This window comes from Carcharodon carcharias, chromosome 9 (genome assembly GCF_017639515.1).
Source record: "Carcharodon carcharias isolate sCarCar2 chromosome 9, sCarCar2.pri, whole genome shotgun sequence".
Lineage (NCBI taxonomy): Eukaryota > Metazoa > Chordata > Chondrichthyes > Lamniformes > Lamnidae > Carcharodon > Carcharodon carcharias.
In genome coordinates this window covers 138,565,288-138,583,602 of record NC_054475.1, presented here as the reverse complement: position 1 = coordinate 138,583,602, position 18,315 = coordinate 138,565,288, and the positions used below count along the sequence as shown (strand labels likewise).

General features: G+C 43.9%; 1 protein-coding gene across 1 annotated transcript in view; it reads right to left on the bottom strand.

Annotated features, from left to right (window-relative positions):
- tenm1 (teneurin transmembrane protein 1) overlaps positions 1–18,315 on the bottom strand; it is an 873,954-nt gene that overhangs the window by 117,217 nt on the left and 738,422 nt on the right. Inside the window, exons 21-22 of the mRNA XM_041195427.1 lie at positions 17,669–17,689; positions 9,280–9,512 (exon numbers count right to left, since the gene is read on the bottom strand). Coding sequence (XP_041051361.1) covers positions 9,280–9,512; positions 17,669–17,689 — 254 coding nt within the window. The remainder of the gene's footprint in view (positions 1–9,279; positions 9,513–17,668; positions 17,690–18,315) is intronic.

The following is an 18,315-nucleotide window of genomic DNA, read 5'->3' as shown; positions in this document are numbered from 1 at the left end:
TAGGATGGACCAGCTAAGGATGGTAGGTTTCCTTCCCAAAAGGACATTAGTGAACCAGATGTTTTTTTTATATATAGATGGTTGATGATAGTTTCATGGTTATTACTGAGATTAGCTTTTCAATTCCTGATTTTTAAAAATTGATTTAATTTTTATTTTATTAATTGAATTTAAATTCTACCAGCAGCCATGGTGAGATTGATCCCCAGATCATTAGTCTGGGCCTTTGGGTTACTAGTCCAGTGACAGCACCACTATATCATCGTCTCCCTAATATGCCAAAATTAATGAGATTCTGGTCTCATATTATGGCATAACTAAGAATGAAATTGCATTGAGAGTTGTATTCTATCAAAGGATGCAGTTGCCAAATGAAACTGTAGCAAATTAAATTTTGAAGTTAAAGAAACTCTCTCACCACCATGGGTACAGTGCAAACTTAGAAATTACCCTTAGAGACACTTTTGCAAGTTGCCTGAAGAACAATAAAATGCAGGCCTAACTTTTGAGTAAAGCCAATAAGCTGATGTGGAAGGAGGCCTGTGATGAGATCATGGCCATGGAAATGGCAGAAGAATGTAGTTACAGATTGCAAGGGAATTCATTTCCTGAGCCGGAAAGGGAGGTCCACCATGTTTCAGCAGGATCCAGGCCACGGCAGCCAAGTTCACAGTCTCAGAGTCAGAAATGTAAATATTATCATTGCTATGATAGCCATCAACCATCTAAATGCCCCATTTTCAGTGAAAGTGCGATGTCTGTGGGGAACTTGGTGATATCCAGATGGCATGCAGGAGTGGAGAAGACAGTAATGTTCCAGGTTGCAGTCAAGCTGCAGGTCACAGCGGTGCACCAATTCAAGGTCATAATAGAGCTAAAGCTAGTTCAGCAGTCTGGAAGTCCTTGAATGCACATATGATAGCATCAAGCTCTATTTCCATTTCTATCAAGCAGGATGATCAAGAATTGTACTCAGTCAGAGAGCAAGAAAAACTGCACATGGAAGGTGAGATTAATGATGCTGAAGATATAATTCCAGTGCCCACTGTAGAAAGGCAAGTTGGAGATTCACAACTCCCGTTGCTAATACAACTACGGCAGTGGTTGTTATCAAGGAAGGGGAGTATAAAAAATCCCTAAGTCATATTCCCCTACGCAAAACTGGTGCAAAACTGACTAGTTATTCCAAAAATAGTATTCCTGTGATATGTGAAGTTAGTGTTAGGGCAGAGTATGATGATAAATGCTATTACTTGCCATTGGTAGTAGTAGGAAGAAACAAAGTCTCCCTGATGGGAAGAAATTGGCTTAAGAAGAGAGTGTTAATCAGGGCCAAGTTATTTACAGCAGGGATCAGTAAGAGAGGCCGGAATCTCGCAGCCCCTTAGTGGCAGGGCCAGCGAGCCATTGAAATCTCCATTCACATTGGTGGGACTGGAAAATTCCGGCTGGTAGGTTTGACATTGAGAAAGCATTAAGAGAGCACAAAGAGATCTTTGAGCCAGGAGAACCAAGTGATAAAAGTAGGCATTACAAGGCTGAACTCAAGATAAAGGACAATGTGCAGTCAATATTTTGCAAGGCTAAGCCAGTATGTTAAATATAGTTCAAAGCAATACATAAAGGGTTGGATAGATTAGAAAAAACAGAGACTATTAAGAAGGGGAAAGTTTTTATTCATTCTTTTTTTAAATTCATTCACGGGATGTGGGCTTCGCTGGCTGGGCCAGCATTTATTGCCCATTCCTAGATGCCCTTGATAAGGTGGTGCTGAGCTGCCTTTTTGAACCGCTTACAAAAATAAAAACAGAATTACCTGGAAAAACTCAGCAGGTCTGGCAGCATCGGCGGAGAAGAAAAGAGTTGACGTTTCGAGTCCTCATAACCCTTCGACAGAACTTGAGTTCGAGTCCAAGAAAGAGTTGAAATATAAGCTGGTTTAAGGTGTGTGTGTGGGGGGCGGAGAGAGAGAGAGAGAGAGAGGTGGAGTGGGGGTGTGGTTGTAGGGACAAACAAGCAGTGATAGAAGCAGATCATCAAAAGATGTCAACAACAATAATACAAAAGAACACATAGGTGTTAAAGTTGGTGATATTATCTAAACGAATGTGCTAATTAAGAATGGATGGTAGGGCACTCAAGGTATAGCTCTAGTGGGGGTGGCGAGAGCATAAAAGATGTAAAAAAAAATAGATAAATAATTTTTTTTTTCTCTTTTTATAATGGAAATAGGTGGGAAAAGGAAAATCTATATAATTTATTGGAAAAAAAAGAAAAGGAAGGGGGAAACAGAAAGGGGGTGGGGATGGGGGAGGGAGCTCACGACCTAAAGTTGTTGAATTCAATATTCAGTCCGGATGGCTGTAAAGTGCCTAGTCGGAAGATGAGGTGTTGTTCCTCCAGTTTGCGTTGGGCTTCAGTGGAACAATGCAGCAAGCCAAGGACAGACATGTGGGCAAGAGAGCAGGGTGGAGTGTTAAAATGGCAAGCGACAGGGAGTTTTGGGTCATTCTTGCGGACAGACCGCAGGTGTTCTGCAAAGCGGTCGCCCAGTTTACGTTTGGTCTCTCCAATGTAGAGGAGACCACATTGGGAGCAACGAATGCAGTAGACTAAGTTGGGGGAAATGCAAGTGAAATGCTGCTTCACTTGAAAGGAGTGTTTGGGTCCTTGGACGGTGAGGAGAGAGGAAGTGAAGGGGCAGGTATTGCATCTTTTGTGTGGGCATGGGGTGGTGCCATAGGAGGGGGTTGAGGAGTAGGGGGTGATGGAGGAGTGGACCAGGGTGTCCCGGAGGGAGCGATCCCTATGGAATGCCAATAGGGGGGGGTGAAGGGAAGATGTGTTTGGTGGTGGCATCATGCTGGAGTTGGCGGAAATGGCGGAGGATGATCCTTTGAATGCGGAGGCTGGTGGGGTGATAAGTGAGGACAAGGGGGACCCTATCATGTTTCTGGGAGGGAGGAGAAGGCGTGAGGGCGGATGCGCGGGAGATGGGCCGGACACGGTTGAGGGCCCTGTCAACGACCGTGGGTGGAAAACCTCGGTTAAGGAAGAAGGAGGACATGTCAGAGGAACTGTTTTTGAAGGTAGCATCATCGGAACAGATGCGACGGAGGCGAAGGAACTGAGAGAATGGGATGGAGTCCTTACAGGAAGCGGGGTGTGAGGAGCTGTAGTTGAGATAGCTGTGGGAGTTGGTGGGTTTGTAATGGATATTGGTGGACAGTCTATCACCAGAGATTGAGACAGAGAGGTCAAGGAAGGGAAGGGAAGTGTCAGAGATGGACCACGTGAAAATGATGGAGGGGTGGAGATTGGAAGCAAAATTAATAAATTTTTCCAAGTCCCGACGAGAGCATGAAGCGGCACCGAAGTAATCATCGATGTACCGGAGAAAGAGTTGTGGAAGGGGGCCGGAGCAGGACTGGAACAAGGAATGTTCCACATACCCCATAAAGAGACAGGCATAGCTGGGGCCCATGTGGGTACCCATAGCCACACCTTTTATTTGGAGGAAGTGAGAGGAGTTGAAGGAGAAATTGTTTAGTGTGAGAACAAGTTCAGCCAGATGGAGGAGAGTAGTGGTGGATGGGGATTGTTCGGGCCTCTGTTCAAGGAAGAAGCTAAGGGCCCTCAGACCATCCTGGTGGGGGATGGAGGTGTAGAGGGATTGGACGTCCATGGTGAAGAGGAAGCGGTTGGGGCCAGGGAACTGGAAATTGTTGATGTTATGTAAGGTGTCAGAGGAATCACGGATGTAGGTGGGAAGGGATTGGACAAGGGGAGAGAGAAGGGAGTCAAGATAATGAGAAATGAGTTCTGTGGGGCAGGAGCAAGCTGAGACGATCGGTCTACTGGGGCAGTTCTGTTTGTGAATTTTGGGTAGAAGATAGAAGTGGGCCGTCCGAGGTTGGGCGACTATCAGGTTGGAAGCTGTGGGAGGGAGATCCCCAGAGGAGATGAGGTCAGTGACAGTCCTGGAAACAATGGCTTGATGTTCAGTGGTGAGGTCATGGTCCAGGGAGAGGTAGGAGGAAGTGTCCGCGAGTTGACGCTCAGCCTCCGCGAGGTAGAGGTCAGTGCGCCAGACAACAACAGCACCACCCTTGTCAGCGGGTTTGATGACAATGTCAGGGTTGGACCTGAGAGAATGGAGTGCAGTAAGTTCAGAGAGAGACAGGTTAGAATGGGTGAGAGGAGCAGAGAAATTGAGACGACTAATGTCGCGCCGACAGTTCTCAATGAAAAGATCAAGAGAAGGTAAGAATCCAGAGGGAGGGGTCCAGGTGGAGGGAGAATATTGGAGATGGGTAAAAGGATCCGTTGAACTGGGAGAGGACTCCTGCCCAAAGAAGTGAGACTGGAGACGAAGACGGCGGAAGAAGAGTTCAGCATCATGCCAAGCCCGAAATTCATTGAGGTGAGGGCGTAAGGGTATGAAACTAAGTCCTTTGCTAAGCACTGAACGTTCAGCATCGGAGAGGGGAAGGTCAGGGGGTATAGAGAATACACGGCTGGGGCTGGGATTGGAAGATGGGGTGGGGGTGGAGGGACGGGCAGGGGTGGAGGGTCCTAGATGGGTGTTGGTGTCGATGAGTTGTTGGAGCTTGCATTCCTTAGCACTTGAGAGAAAGAGAAAAAGTTTCTTGTTGAGGCGTCGGATGAGCCGAAGGATAAAATGAAACTGGGGGCACGCGCAGCTTTGAAAAAGGGTACTGCGGTGCTGCTGGAGGGAGAGGTCGAGTATGTTCATATGGCGGCGCATGGCACCGAGTGTGGATTTCAGAATGTGATGGGAACAGCAGTCCGAGAAACGTTTTATGTCCCGGAGATACCTGTAATCCTGGGTGGGTTCGAAACATGAGGGGTGGAATTTCAGTTGAAATCCACGTGGGGTAAGTCGGAGATGGAGACAGTCACTGAGAAAGAAGATGTGGCTGTGAAAGCGGGTTTTAGTAAACACCTTGTCAAACACCAGGAGGGAAATGGAAAGCAAGGAAGGTGAGCAGGGCAAAAGAGAGATACGGAAATCTTGTCGCAGAGAGGAACAGAACTTCTTCAAGGAGGTAGGCACTTCTTGAAGAGCAGTGGCAGTCAATTAAACACAGAGATAAAAACAAAAAAACTGTGGATGCTGGAAATCCAAAACAAAAACAAAAACAGAATTACCTGGAAAAACTCAGCAGGTCTGGCAGCATTGGCGGAGAAGAAAAGAGTTGACGTTTCGAGTCCTCATGACCCTTCGACAGAACTTGAGTTCGTAACCGCTGTAGTTCATGTGGTGTAGGTACGTCCACAGTGCTGTTAGGGAGGGAATTCCAGGATTTTGACCCAGCGACAGTGAAGGAACGATGATATATTTCCAAGTCAGGGTGGTGAGTGACTTGGAGGGGAGCTTCCAGGTGGTGGTGTTCCCATCTATCTGCTGCCCTTGTCCTTCTAGATTGTAGCAGTGTGGGTTTGGAAGGTGCTGTCCTAAAGAGCCTTGGTGAATTCTTGCAGTATATCTTGTAGATGGAACACACTGCTGCTACTGTGCATTGCTGGTGGAGGTAGTGAATATTTGTGAATGTGGTGCCAATCAAGCGGGCTGCTTTGTCCTGGATGGTGTCGAGCTTCTGCAGTGTTGTGGAAGCTGCACTCATCCAGGCAAGTGGGGAGTATTCCATCACAGTCCTGACTTGTGCCTTGTAGATGGTCGACAGGCTTTGGGGAGTCAGGAGGTGAGTTACTTGTCACAGGATTCCTAGCCTCTGACCTTCTTTTGTAGCCACAGTATTCATATGGCTAGTCCAGCTCAGTTTCTGGTCAATGGTAACCACCAGGATGTTGATAGTGGGGGATTCAGTGACAATAATGCCATTGAAAGTCAAGATTTTCTCTTGTTGGAGATGGTCATTGCCTGGCACTTTTTTGACACGAATGTTACTTGCCACTTGTCAGCCCAAGTCTGGATATTATCCAGGTCTTGCTGCATTTGGGCATGGACTGCTTCAGTACCTGAGGAGTTGCGAATGATGCTGAACATTGTGCAATCATCAGCGAACATCCCCACTTCTGACCTTATGATGGAAGGAAGGTCACTGATGAAGCAGCTGCAGATGGTTGGACTGAGGACACTACCCTGAGGAATTCTTGCAATGATGTCCTGGAGCTGAGATGACTCACCTACAACAGCCACAACCATCTTCCTTTGTGCTAGGTGTGACTCCGACCAGCAGAGAGTTTTCCCCCTGATTCCCATTGACTCCAGTTTTGCTAGGGCTCCTTGATGCCACACTTGGTCAAATGTGGCCTTGATGCCTCTCACCTCACCTTGGGAGTTCAGCTCTTTTGTCCATGTTTGAACCAAGGCTGTAATGAGCTCAGGAGCTGAGTGACCCTGGGCAGAGCCCAAACTAGGCATTAGCAGATTATTGCTAAGCAAGAGCCACTTGATAGCACTGTTGATGACTCCTTGCATCACTTTTCTAATGATCAAGAGTGGACTGATGGGACGTTAGTTGGCTGGGTTGGACTTGTCCTGCTTTTTGTGTATAGAACATACCTGGGCAATGTCCCACATAGCTGGGTAGATGTCTGTGTTGCTGCTGTACTGGAACAGCTTGGCTAGGGGCGCAGCAAGTTCTGGAGAACAAGTCTTCAGTACTATTGTTGGAATATTGTCATGGCCCATAGCCTTTGCAGTATCCAGTGCCTTCAGCTGTTTCTTGATATCACATGGAGTGAAATGAATTGGCTGAAGACTGGCATCTGTGATGCTGCGGACTTCCGGGAGAGGCCGAAATGGATCATCCACTTGGCACTTCTGGCTGAAGATTGTAGCAGATGCTTGAGCCTTATCTTTTGCACTGATGTGCTGGGCCCTCCAATCATTGAGGATAGGAATATTTGTGGAGCTTCCTCCTCCAGTGAGTTGTTTAACTGTCCACCACCATTCACGACTGGATGTGCCAGGACTGCAGAGCTTAGATCTGATCCGTTGGTTGTGGGATCGCTTAGCTCTGTCTATCACTTACTGTGGTGTGCTTTCAGAATGAGAAGTTATCCAACCAACGTTTATCTCATTCCGTGATCAAATAGAAAAAAAATGATGGGAGAGTGTACGTGTTGATTTCCTTTGAAGTGGAAGGATAAGAGTAGCTTGTTTTGGTCGATAGCAATAGCAAGTGCATAACTGTTGAGCCTCAGTCAATATTGTATATGTTTATACCACATGTGCCAAAACTATTGAGGTTTTGAGAAGTTGTTTTGTAATTTATGGGTTGCCAGAGGTAGGTTGCTCACCTGATGAGTTTATATTTAAACACGTTCCTTGGACATGTTTAATTTGTTTAAACCTGATGTCAATAGCTAAGGAAGATATAAAATAAAGATAAAGTGAAAATGAGTCATGATACGCTAGGCATAAAATTTAGACAGTTCTGTGCCAGTCAGAAAGTCATGATGAGAAACCACTGAGGTGATAAGGAGAAGTATGTGTTTGCAGTTGTTGTAAAGGGACTAGGTGTATTCCTGTATCTAGTGAAGATTCAAGAAAGGCTCCAGCAGTGTCACATAAATCATTTGCTTGAAATAGGAAATCTGGCATAGTGAGAGCTTGATAAACATCCTGTAGTCCAAATTCCTCCCACAGTCCAAAGTTAAAGTGAAAAAGAAAGGAGCAGTCACAAAGCAACTGAAAGTTTGCCAGTATCGCAGAGTCCACTAGTGGAGCAAAGTGAGCAACCATTAGGTAGAGTTAATAGTGTCACAGGGCTATGCCCCTTTATTTTTGAAAATATGATTTTTCAACTTTCAATTAATTGGCAAGTTTGCAAATTGCGCTGAGACCATGCAAACTGCTTAAGTGTGTGTGCGGGTGTGCAGGTGTCCCTAATGACTGCATCAGAGCTGAATGCTTGATGTGCGTTTTTATTATTTTTCTTAGGTTTAGTGGTTAATAAATTTGCTCTTTCTTGACTCAAAAAAACCTTGCCTGATTGACTCCTTATTGCACACAGCTTAAATAGTTAAATACATCCCGACTCGGGAAAAAGCTGATTATCGCAAAAAATAAACTTAATCCTGTGTTGCGACCAGACCGAGGGGTCTAAATCGAAGGGAGCCAGTTCACCCCTTCTCACCTACTCATAACATACTTTATTGCAGTAGATAAATTTAAATATTTGTTTAATTAATTCTATCTTTTTAAAAAAAATGGTGACAAATGTTCCTGATGCCACAAACTGCTGTTCCATTTCACTCCCAGTGTTTCATCCCTTTCTCTTTAAAGTGCTGCTGCAAGTATAATATCGTGAGCTGCCTATAAAGCAGTTGGCAACTCATCTCACTTATACAAGAAATACCAAGAAAACTGATTAAGCCTCCAGCTAGTGTTATGAAGGGAGAGCTGCTTGATAAACATGTTAAAACAAGTTCACCCTCATTGTCTCCAAAATTGTATGAATGCAAAATGCATTTGTTTAAAATTTCTGCCTCCCACTCTTTTAACAGAGGAATTAATCTATTTTAAGCAGGTTAACACCTTCACTAAACGAACCAGGAATTACGTATAAAATGTGTTAACTTGTTGTACACCAACATCGCATAGAGTAATTTCTAGTCTATGGTTATAATAAGCTTTTTATTTGAAAGCAACACTCAGCTGTATTAAAAAGAGAACACGATACAGCCCAATTATGCACTGCATTGCAAATTAATTCATATGCAACCTGCTCTTGAATATTTGATATATTTGATTATTAGACGCTGCTGATTTCCTAAATGCTTAGCTATGACTAATGTTTCCTGAGAGGTCAACAAAAATTGCTTATTTCGGGTAGCTAAAGTCAAATTCCCAAGGATATTCTGTACGGCAAGGTAGCCGGAACCAGAAGTTCAGTAGATGCCCAAAGCTCTGTTTCAAGGATGTTTGCAAGAGTGACATGATGGCCCTAATCATTGATTTTCACATATGGGAGACATGCTAATGAAAGAAGGAAACTGGCGACATCATCTGTGGGTTGGCACGCCCCATCATGACAATGTGATTACAGTGGCTTGGCAACAGGAACCAATGCCGAAAACAACAACCCGCATCGACACCTGACAACCACCTCAAATGTGGGTGCTTATTGCAGAACCTGCCACTCAGGGATTGGCCTCTCCTGCCATAAGCAAAGTGCGCCACATGAAACTATCCCATTCCCAATGGATTTGCTGCACGTCCAACGTCTTACTTAAATGGAAGGATGCTGAAGTTAAATTCAAGGTTCTGTTGAGAATGTATTTTACCTCTGGGACTGGTGAGAGAGGCTTCAGATGCTTTGCCCCCATCTCCACAATGGTTCTGATCAAATGGGAGACACTGATCTCCAGTTCCAGCCACCACCTGAGAATTCCTTAGGAGGTCTTTGGTTTGAATAAGGGACTTCACTCTGTATACTTTCCTGCTGCTGGTATCTGACAAATAAAGCAATCCAGAAACGGGGTCCACGGCTAGGTAGTACTTGTGAGCAGGACTGTGGCTGAAACGAAAAAAAAAGCATTTCGTTGGTTAGAGAGTTGGCTTCTATTTCCTGCATGCCTTATAGGCCTGAATTGTACTGTATTAAAAAGGAACAAAAGAGTTAAGTAGAAATAACAATGTTTGTGTTTTAATCTAGCAATATTGAGGGGCAGCTGCGTTCTATTATTACTGTACTGATAACTTCGTGATTTTCGATTTGCATTGTTCTTCAAGTCAAGGTGACTTTTCAACTGTCATTATATTTACCAGGGATACTTTGCAGACACAAGAGGCCAGATCCTTCAAAACATAAATGATTGCCATGACAACCAAACCAAGATCTTGTACAAGTGACCATGGAGTACATTAACTCCTCTTTTCCACTCATACCAAGTAATCTGTAACCCTGGTAATGTAATGACACTCTAATCATTCTGGAAAGTTTACAAGATATGAATAACACTTTTTTTTCTCTGGAAACAACACAAGCAACATGAATTGCATGAACAAAGAAATGAACTGACTAACAATGTAAAACAAACGAGTTCCAGTATTTCACTACCCCACGTTAGGGGATTAGTTTATGTAGTCTGTGCAGCTCAGAAACAGATCTCTGTGTTTGTATCAGGTCATTTTAACTTTATAATTTACAGTGATTTTGGTGCACAAGCTTTGAGCTGCAGTCCTATATTATAATACTTGGAAGGTTCTATGTCTGGTATACAATACCCTTGGGTGTGGTTGACCATCTGCCATGTCACTGTTGCCTGTTCAGAGACTCCTGGCAAAATCTCTCAGAAGCTATCAGCCAGCAGCTGACGTCAATGATAAAATATTACTTCTAGTTGCCTTTAGTGTGCTAGTGCTGCCAACGAATGAAGAAAAACTGCTACCAGCCATGTTGCTGAGTGACACAAGTGGCAATTTGTGTGTCCTTCTCTTTAAATGCTTGACGGATGGCATGACTGAATTTGGTTGGTTAAACACTGATGTGGTGTCTGCTTTGCATCCCATTGGACACAAATGCTCGATCCACCAGCTGTACTTTTAATAACTTTTGCCAGCTCTCAGCTGGCATCAAGCTGCCTGCCTGATGGAAGCTAAGCATCTCACCCTACAGGAAATCTGTCACTTTGTCACATCAACCAATATGAAAATCTCCTACAGTGAAACATCAATAATTGTCACCTTGTTTATCATGGTATTTTTATATTGGTGTAAAATCCAGCATTTTCTCACGTAAATCATCCCAACTGGACTGTTTCAGCATATGAACTAAGCCTTCCACAGGCTATGCTTTGTACCCAAATTATATTGATATATTTTTAATCAAAACAAAGGTATGTGATCACTGGTATAAATGTAGATTTTGTAACACATCAGTAAACGGAGTTGTATCTGTCTGTGCACCAAAAATCTATATTTCCCTCCCAAGATTTTTGCATATAAATTGACAAAGGTTCACCTTGCCAGCTGTTCTGCTGTGTACTGCAGGATGACTGCTGTTGCTGCTGAGGAGTACCAGCTGGTCTTTGAAGGGCTGCAGGAACAATTAACTGTTTGCACTGTATTACCAGTGGCAGTGAAGGGTTAACACTACCTTGCATTTATGCCAGACTTATGCCTCCAGCAACCACAGTGCATATCACAGGAATCGACTGCCTTTCATGCACTGTTCCATTAAGTGTACAACTGAAACCATGACCCGAACCTTCCTTCAGGGGTAGAAACCCCTATTTCTGACCTTGAACAGGCAAAAAAATATACACTTACCTTGCTGCGATTTTTCAGGGCAGTTTTCCAATGGAGGATCCTGCAGAACAGACTCGGAGGGAGCAATGGAGAGAATCCGTGCAGAAACCATGCCCCCTTTTTATGGCACTAGCTGTCATATTCTGTAAGTGAAGAATTTGAATGTCCCGAAGTTGCGGAGAGAAGGTAAGTGTGTAAAGGGATAGGGTGGGTAAGATAAGTGGGAAGGGTGGTTGAGAGGGTAGGGTGGGTAAGCTAAGTGGGTAAAGGGGTAGGGTGGCTGGGTGGCAGGTGGATAGGGTAGGTGGGCAGGGGTGGCAGGTGGGTGAGTGGGTAGGTGGGTTGCGGGGCAGTTGGGTAGGGTCAGGGTCTAGTCAGGTTGGGTAAAGGGAGAGTTGAGGGTTGAGGTGGGAGTCGGCGGTTCAGTGTGGGTGATTGCAGTAGGGGTGGTCAGTTGTATAATTACTCAGGTATTAGACTAGGTTTCTTTCTGTCTAAGATTTCCTGAGTAACTATCCAGATAAGTACCGCGGAACTGTCCAAAGTCTCCGACTCTAACTTAGAATTGGAGATTTTCTGGCAGGCGATTTGCCTACCACAAGCTCAAACTTCAGGAGCAATTTCCACCCAGTCTTTGCATTGAGCCTTCCAAGGCATTCCATAGCGCATCTTCTGCGGTACATCCAGTCTCCAATGACCTAGAGATTGGAGGACCTGGGCTCATGTTTAGCTATGTACTGCCCAACTGTGTACACTTCAGCAGCCACCTGGAGCTTCTTCCAAATTGCTACCTTTTTCAAGTGCAGAACATGGTTAATTCTACTCATCAAGCCACTTCACTGAGTGTACCAAGAGGAGCTGTGAAATATATCCATCACTAATGCTCTGCTTGTAGTCTCTAAGTCAAAGGATCATAGGTTCAAGCCCTTCTCCAAAGGCTTGAGCACATAATCAGGCTGACTGTTCAGTGCAGTATGGAGGGAGTGCTGCACTGTCAAAGCTGTCATGTCTCAGATCTAGGACATTAAACTGAGGTATTTTCTGTCCTCTCAAAATCACATGACATTCATTCAAATAAGAGTTTCCCCAGTGTCCTTCCCAATATTTAACCTTAAACAATTTTTTAAAAACCTCGTAACTTATTGCTGTTTGTAGGAGTTTGCTGTGTGCAAAATGGCTGTTATGTTTGCGACTTTAAATACTTTCATACTGTGCTGCATAATTATTCTAAAGGTCTAACTACAACCCTCAGTTGTTGAATCCTGCTTTTTGTTCTTGATTGTATTTTGACAAGTAACTTCATAAAGGGTACTTTATCTGTCATTATGAAACCATGAATCCAGTGTAACACAAATGCACAGCACCAGTGTTCATATAATGAGGATCACAACTGTGAACTTCAGCAGTTTTGCTTATCCTCTTTGGGGTACAGGTATTGGGGATGACTCCAGACTCCTTCAGAAATATACACTATTCCACGTGTGCCAAGATAGGCCATTAAATCACACAGTATAAATGAGTTGGGTAAACTATTAGGGGCCGAGTGAGGGGGGGTGAATTTTAATGACGAGTTGGGTGGATTGCAGGCGGGCGACAGGTTAAAAAAGCAGAAATTGCTGGCATGCTGGGAAACTGGCAGGAACCTGCCAACTTCTAGCTTTATTAGATCTACAGTGCACAGGAAACCCCTGTGGGACAGTCCGTTTAGTTATTTACATATGTAAACTAAAATCTTTACTTCTTTAATCCTAAATTCTGACTTTAATATTGAGTGCGCAGGTTTCCCAGGCTTTCTGGAAATCATCAGGGAAAATGACTGGTGAAGGCAATAGGAACTGAAGGGTCTGAGCAATTGACAGGCAAGAAATGCTTTAAGTACTGAGATTTCACATCTGCTTCTTTGCCTTGATAAAAGGCTTTTTCTCACTGGACTTGCATTGGAGGTGATTTCTACTACTGTGGAGTTCATTGCTCTTGATCGACACTTCCCAGCTGTCAACCCTCAGATCAGCACAGGAGCTGCTTATGTAGCTCTAGCTTGGAGCTCAGATAAGGAATATCAAGATGAGCAGGAGCAGCACCAGAAGCCTTCTCCTGAGCCATCCTCATTCTGCAGGTGAGAGGAGATAAGCATAGAGCTCTAGCTCACAGGAGGTGCTACCCCATCACAGGGTTTACAGGCAGAGGATAAGTTTCCTGGTCATGATTGAGCAGCAGGGCCTCAGGAGGCTTACGGTTTCACACCAGGTGGCCGCTGACATTTTCAGCTTCCTGGAAGAACGCCTTCTGCCAAATGGACCAGCTGGGCACACATTGCCTGTGATCATCAGAGCCACCACAGTCCTTAATTTTACAGCTTCTGGCTCCTTCCAGGGATTAGCAGGTGATCTTTGTAGCAATCTGCTTCTCACAATTGCATCTCACAAGTGGCTGGTGCTATGTTTGTCAGGACCGGGAATTGTGTGCACTCCTCAACTGATAAGACCAGTGAGAATGAGTGGGCACTTGGTTTTGTCAATCTGGTTGGCTTCCCACAGGCCCATTAAATAACCAACCGCACACATGGCAGTCAAGGCACCCTCGGATCACCTTGGCGTCTTTATCAATTTCAAAAGCAACACTGTTTAGTTTGTTGCAACCACCAATGGTCATCATGTGTGTCTGTACAAGACTCCCAGGGAGCAGCCATGTTGCCTTCATTCTGTGGCAGTCAAGCCTTCCTGAGATATTGACACCTCAAAGCAAAGTTAGCGAATAGGTTCCTGAAGGCATAAGTCAGCCAATCCAGCCTGGTTTGGCCAGGTTAAGTCAGGTGATGGATGAGAGCAGCCTAGGTTTATTTTGTCCAGTACTAACGGTCTCCCTTAGTTCCTTCTTCACTGCCCTGCCCTCACCTGAAAAAGCATGAGGAACTATGGATATCTTTGTCACTAGGTTTTGAGAACAGCTGCTGCTTCTCCCATTTCTCCTTGCCCATTAAAGCAAATCTCCTACCAGGCTTTCCTGCCCCAAACATGTTTTTCTAATTTCTTGTCTAACTTGACTCCATTTCTAAGCTACTGAGTATACATCTGACCAGCCTGGCCACTACACGAGCTAATATTGCAAATAGATGCCTATCCTCAAGTTTGTGTTCCACCCTTTCAAAATCATTGTCATCTTCCTTTCTCAAAAAGCAACTTTAACCCCTCTGTGCTTGCAAACTACCTATCTCTAATCTCCCTGTCCTAGTTAAAGTTCTTCGATGTGTTGTCCCTTCATGGTTAAATTTCTCTAATGACATTCTGTCCTTGTTACAACACTGAAACAGTCCTAATCAATGCCACAAATGAATTCCTCTGCCATTATGACAATGTTGCATTACCCTTCTCTTTCTTCACATCATTCCCCTCAAATTCCTTTGCTCTGATGTCCAGCTCAGCAGCATTACCCTGGTTTGCTTTCACTCTTATGTATCCAATGTTAGTCAGAGCACCTCCAGCAACAGCTTCTCTGCCCACCCCAAAACCATACTTCTGGAGTCCATCGAAAATCTATTCTTAGCCCATCTAGATGCTGTCCCTTGGCAAAGTCATCTTAAGACACAGGCTGAAGTTTCCACATGTGCACTGATTACAGTCAATTCTACTTCTCCATCAATCACCTATTTGACCACTGCTTTCAGTTTTATCAGATTGATTATTTAAAATCCAGTTATGGATGAGCTGCAATTTTCTCCAGTTAAATACTGGGAAGACTGAAGCAATTGCTTTTGGCATCCTGCCATAACCATAAGCTAGTTTGTTTGCTTTCTTGACATCCTATTTGATCCTGAGCTGAGCTTCACCTTTTATTCTGTCCCATTACGAAGAACATCTACTTGTACCTATAGCACCCACAGGTTTGGGAGGTGCTGTCGAAGAAACCCTGCCACATTGCTGCAGTACTTCTTGTAAGCCACGTTGTGCCAGTGGTGAAGACAGTGAATGTTTAAGATGGTGGTGGGCTGCTTTGTCCTGGATAGTGTTAAGCATCTTGAGTGTTGCTGGAGCTGCATCCTTCCAGGCCAGTGGAGACCATTCCAACACACTCTGACTTATGCCGTGTAGATAGTGGACAGGCTTGGGTAGTCAGGAGGTGAGTTACTCACTGCAGAATTCCCAGTCTCTGACCTACTCTTATAGTCAGTGCAATAATGTGGCTGGTCCAGTTAAGTTTCTGGTCAGGATATTAATTATGGGTGACCCACTGCTGGTGTCAAGGGGAGGTGGCTAGACTCTATTTTGTTGGAAATGATCATTGCCTGGCACATCAGTGGCACATCAGTTACTTGCAACTTAACTGCCCAAGCCTGAATGTGACCAGGTCTTGCTGTTTGTGGGCACTGACTGTTTCTTACCTGTAGGCTTGTAAATGGGACTGAACATTGTGCAATTATCAGAGAACATGCCCACATCTGACCTTATAAAGGTCATTGATGAAGCAACCAAAGATGGCTGTGCCTAGGACATTACCTTGAGTTACTCCTGCAGCAATGGACTACAGCTGAGCTGGTTGGCCTCCAACAAACACAACCATCTTCCTTTGTAATAGTTTTGACTCCAGCCAGTAGAAACATTTTCCTCCCGATTCCCATTGACTTTAATTTTACTTGGGCTCCTCGAAGCCATACTTGGTCAAATACTGCCTTGAAATGGACGGCAATCACTCTCACTTCATCTCTGGAATTCAGCTCTTTCATCTATGTTTGGACTAAGGCTATAATGAAGTCTGAATCTAAACTGAGTATGAGTAATTAAGAGCTGTTTGATAGCGCTTTCAGCCTTCCATCATTTTGCTGATAACAGAATGGCAATTAGTTGGATTGGATTGTTAAAATTTTTGTGGACATAGGCAATTTTCCATTTTGTTAGGCAGATGTCAATGTTTTAGCTGCACTGGAATATCTATTTCATCCAAACAGATGCAGAAGCTATGTGCACCAGTATTAAAGTATTCATACATTCTGATTTGCACAATTCGTAATGATAACATCATCAGCAAAAATCAAATGAAATGAACTGAGTCATTTCTTTTTTTTTAATTACGTCATTATATGTGCACACTTGTTGAATCTGTGGAACACTCAGTTTCAAACACAACTCAGTGAATTAGAGCTTGCCCTTATGATTAACCATGCACTCATCGCAATATTTTCTGTAAATATTATATTAGGCACATTTCTAATATGCAATACAGTATTTTACATGAATCTTTAAATATGGTATTGTTTAATAGACACAATAGACCTATAAAAGTCAACCAGATGAGATATTAAATTTTGAACCTTCAGTGCATTATAAATAAATGTTACGCTTTTAAAATTTATCATTAAAACAATGTAATTGCTTTTGAATTGTGAAAGGGGATTTCCTCGCTGGAGACATTTAGAGGGTAATTTTAATTGACGACAGGTGGGTTCAGGGTGGATAGCAGATAAAACTTCTAAAATCTCAAACCTCACCCAACCCACCCACTCTCTGTTTTAAAGGAGGCAGGTCTGGGGTGGCAGACAATATGCTCTCAGAAGACAAGTTGGTTAGTAAAATCTTCTATTTTGACAGGAATTGTTTTAAACCCTGGAGACCAGGTTTCCCAGATCTTGGGAATCCCTGCAAGTAAAAGGAAGTGAAAGTGTAAGATCTATGAGGTAAGTGCCTTTAGAGAACCATCTGTGGGCCAAGAGAAGGAGGGGTGTTTTCTCCAGGCCCAGCAAACAAACCTCTTTACAATCCCATGATCAACTGACAGTCCCCCCAAACCATCCATGATCTCTGATTTGCAGCACCTTCCCCTGCACTCTCCAACTCCCCTGATTTCTGATTTTCCCCAATCCCACTCCCACGACCTCTGACTGTCCGAGCACCCCATCGTGATCTCCTAATTATGTGGCATCGTTCCCTGGTTGCTTTACTCTGTCAATCTGGCACAAGGGAAGGCACCTTCCCACATCTGGTTGTGTGGGAAATCCATTGAGAAGATTTAAAAGTTATCCTGTTTTAGCAGGACACCTAGGAAACATATACTTCCAGGTCTCCTGTGCAGAAATCCTCCCCCTTCCTCACCCAAATGGCTCTCTTCACAGCCAAGTAAATGGCAGGGTGCCAAGGTTTCTGGTTCTAGCTGGTCTGCACTGCCATATTGCTGCAATTACACTGAGCACAGAATGACCTGTACAAGGTAGAGTCCACGGACTTTGTGAAGGAAGTGCACAGTTCTGGAGTTCCAGCCCTGCTATAAAAATACAAAAGTCTTCCCGCAGACTGCAAGGCATGATTTCAAATTATACATTTGAGCACATTACTTGAAGAATATGAAATGCCTTTGGGCTGAAGAAGGGGGCGGGGGGAGGAACAACTTTAACCTCGTAGCTACAAGTCAAAAACATTCAAAATTTCAACCTACCTGTGTCTCATGTCTCGGTTTCTGAAGAAGTTGAGAATCACAAAGGAACAGATCAAGAAAAAAAGAACAGGATTTAATTACTCTGTAAATCAATGTAAAGGAAATAAAATGTAAGAAAAATATACACAAAAAATGGATGAAATCATGCTATATTTTAGAATAAAAATCCTTCACTGTTATAGCAGAGATTCTGAATAATAAATATTAAACCAGTTCCACTGTCTGTTAAAATAGAGAGCTGAGCTCCATTAAATATTCAGACGCTGGTACACACAGCACAATTTCACCCCATAAATTGTTATGCAGATTGAATTCAGCATGGAGAAGAGCATGTGAGCAAGGCAAGTGTTTGCAGCCTTAGCTGCCTTTTTAAAAATTCTTGGGCTGTGTGTATCGCTGGCAAGGCCTTACTTAATGCCCACTCTCAGTTGTCCTGAGAAGGTAGTGGTAACTGAATGGTTTTTTAGGCCTCTACAGGGGACAATTGAGAGTCAAACATGATGGATTGAGGCTGGACTGGATGCCCCCCAAAAGAACATCAATAAGCCAACGCAGGCCCCAAATCTGTGGTACTGCGTGTGAATTGGCCAAACCAACAGTCCTTAAAGAGATCGCTGGAATCTGGCTTCCTGCAGATTGTCTGATTT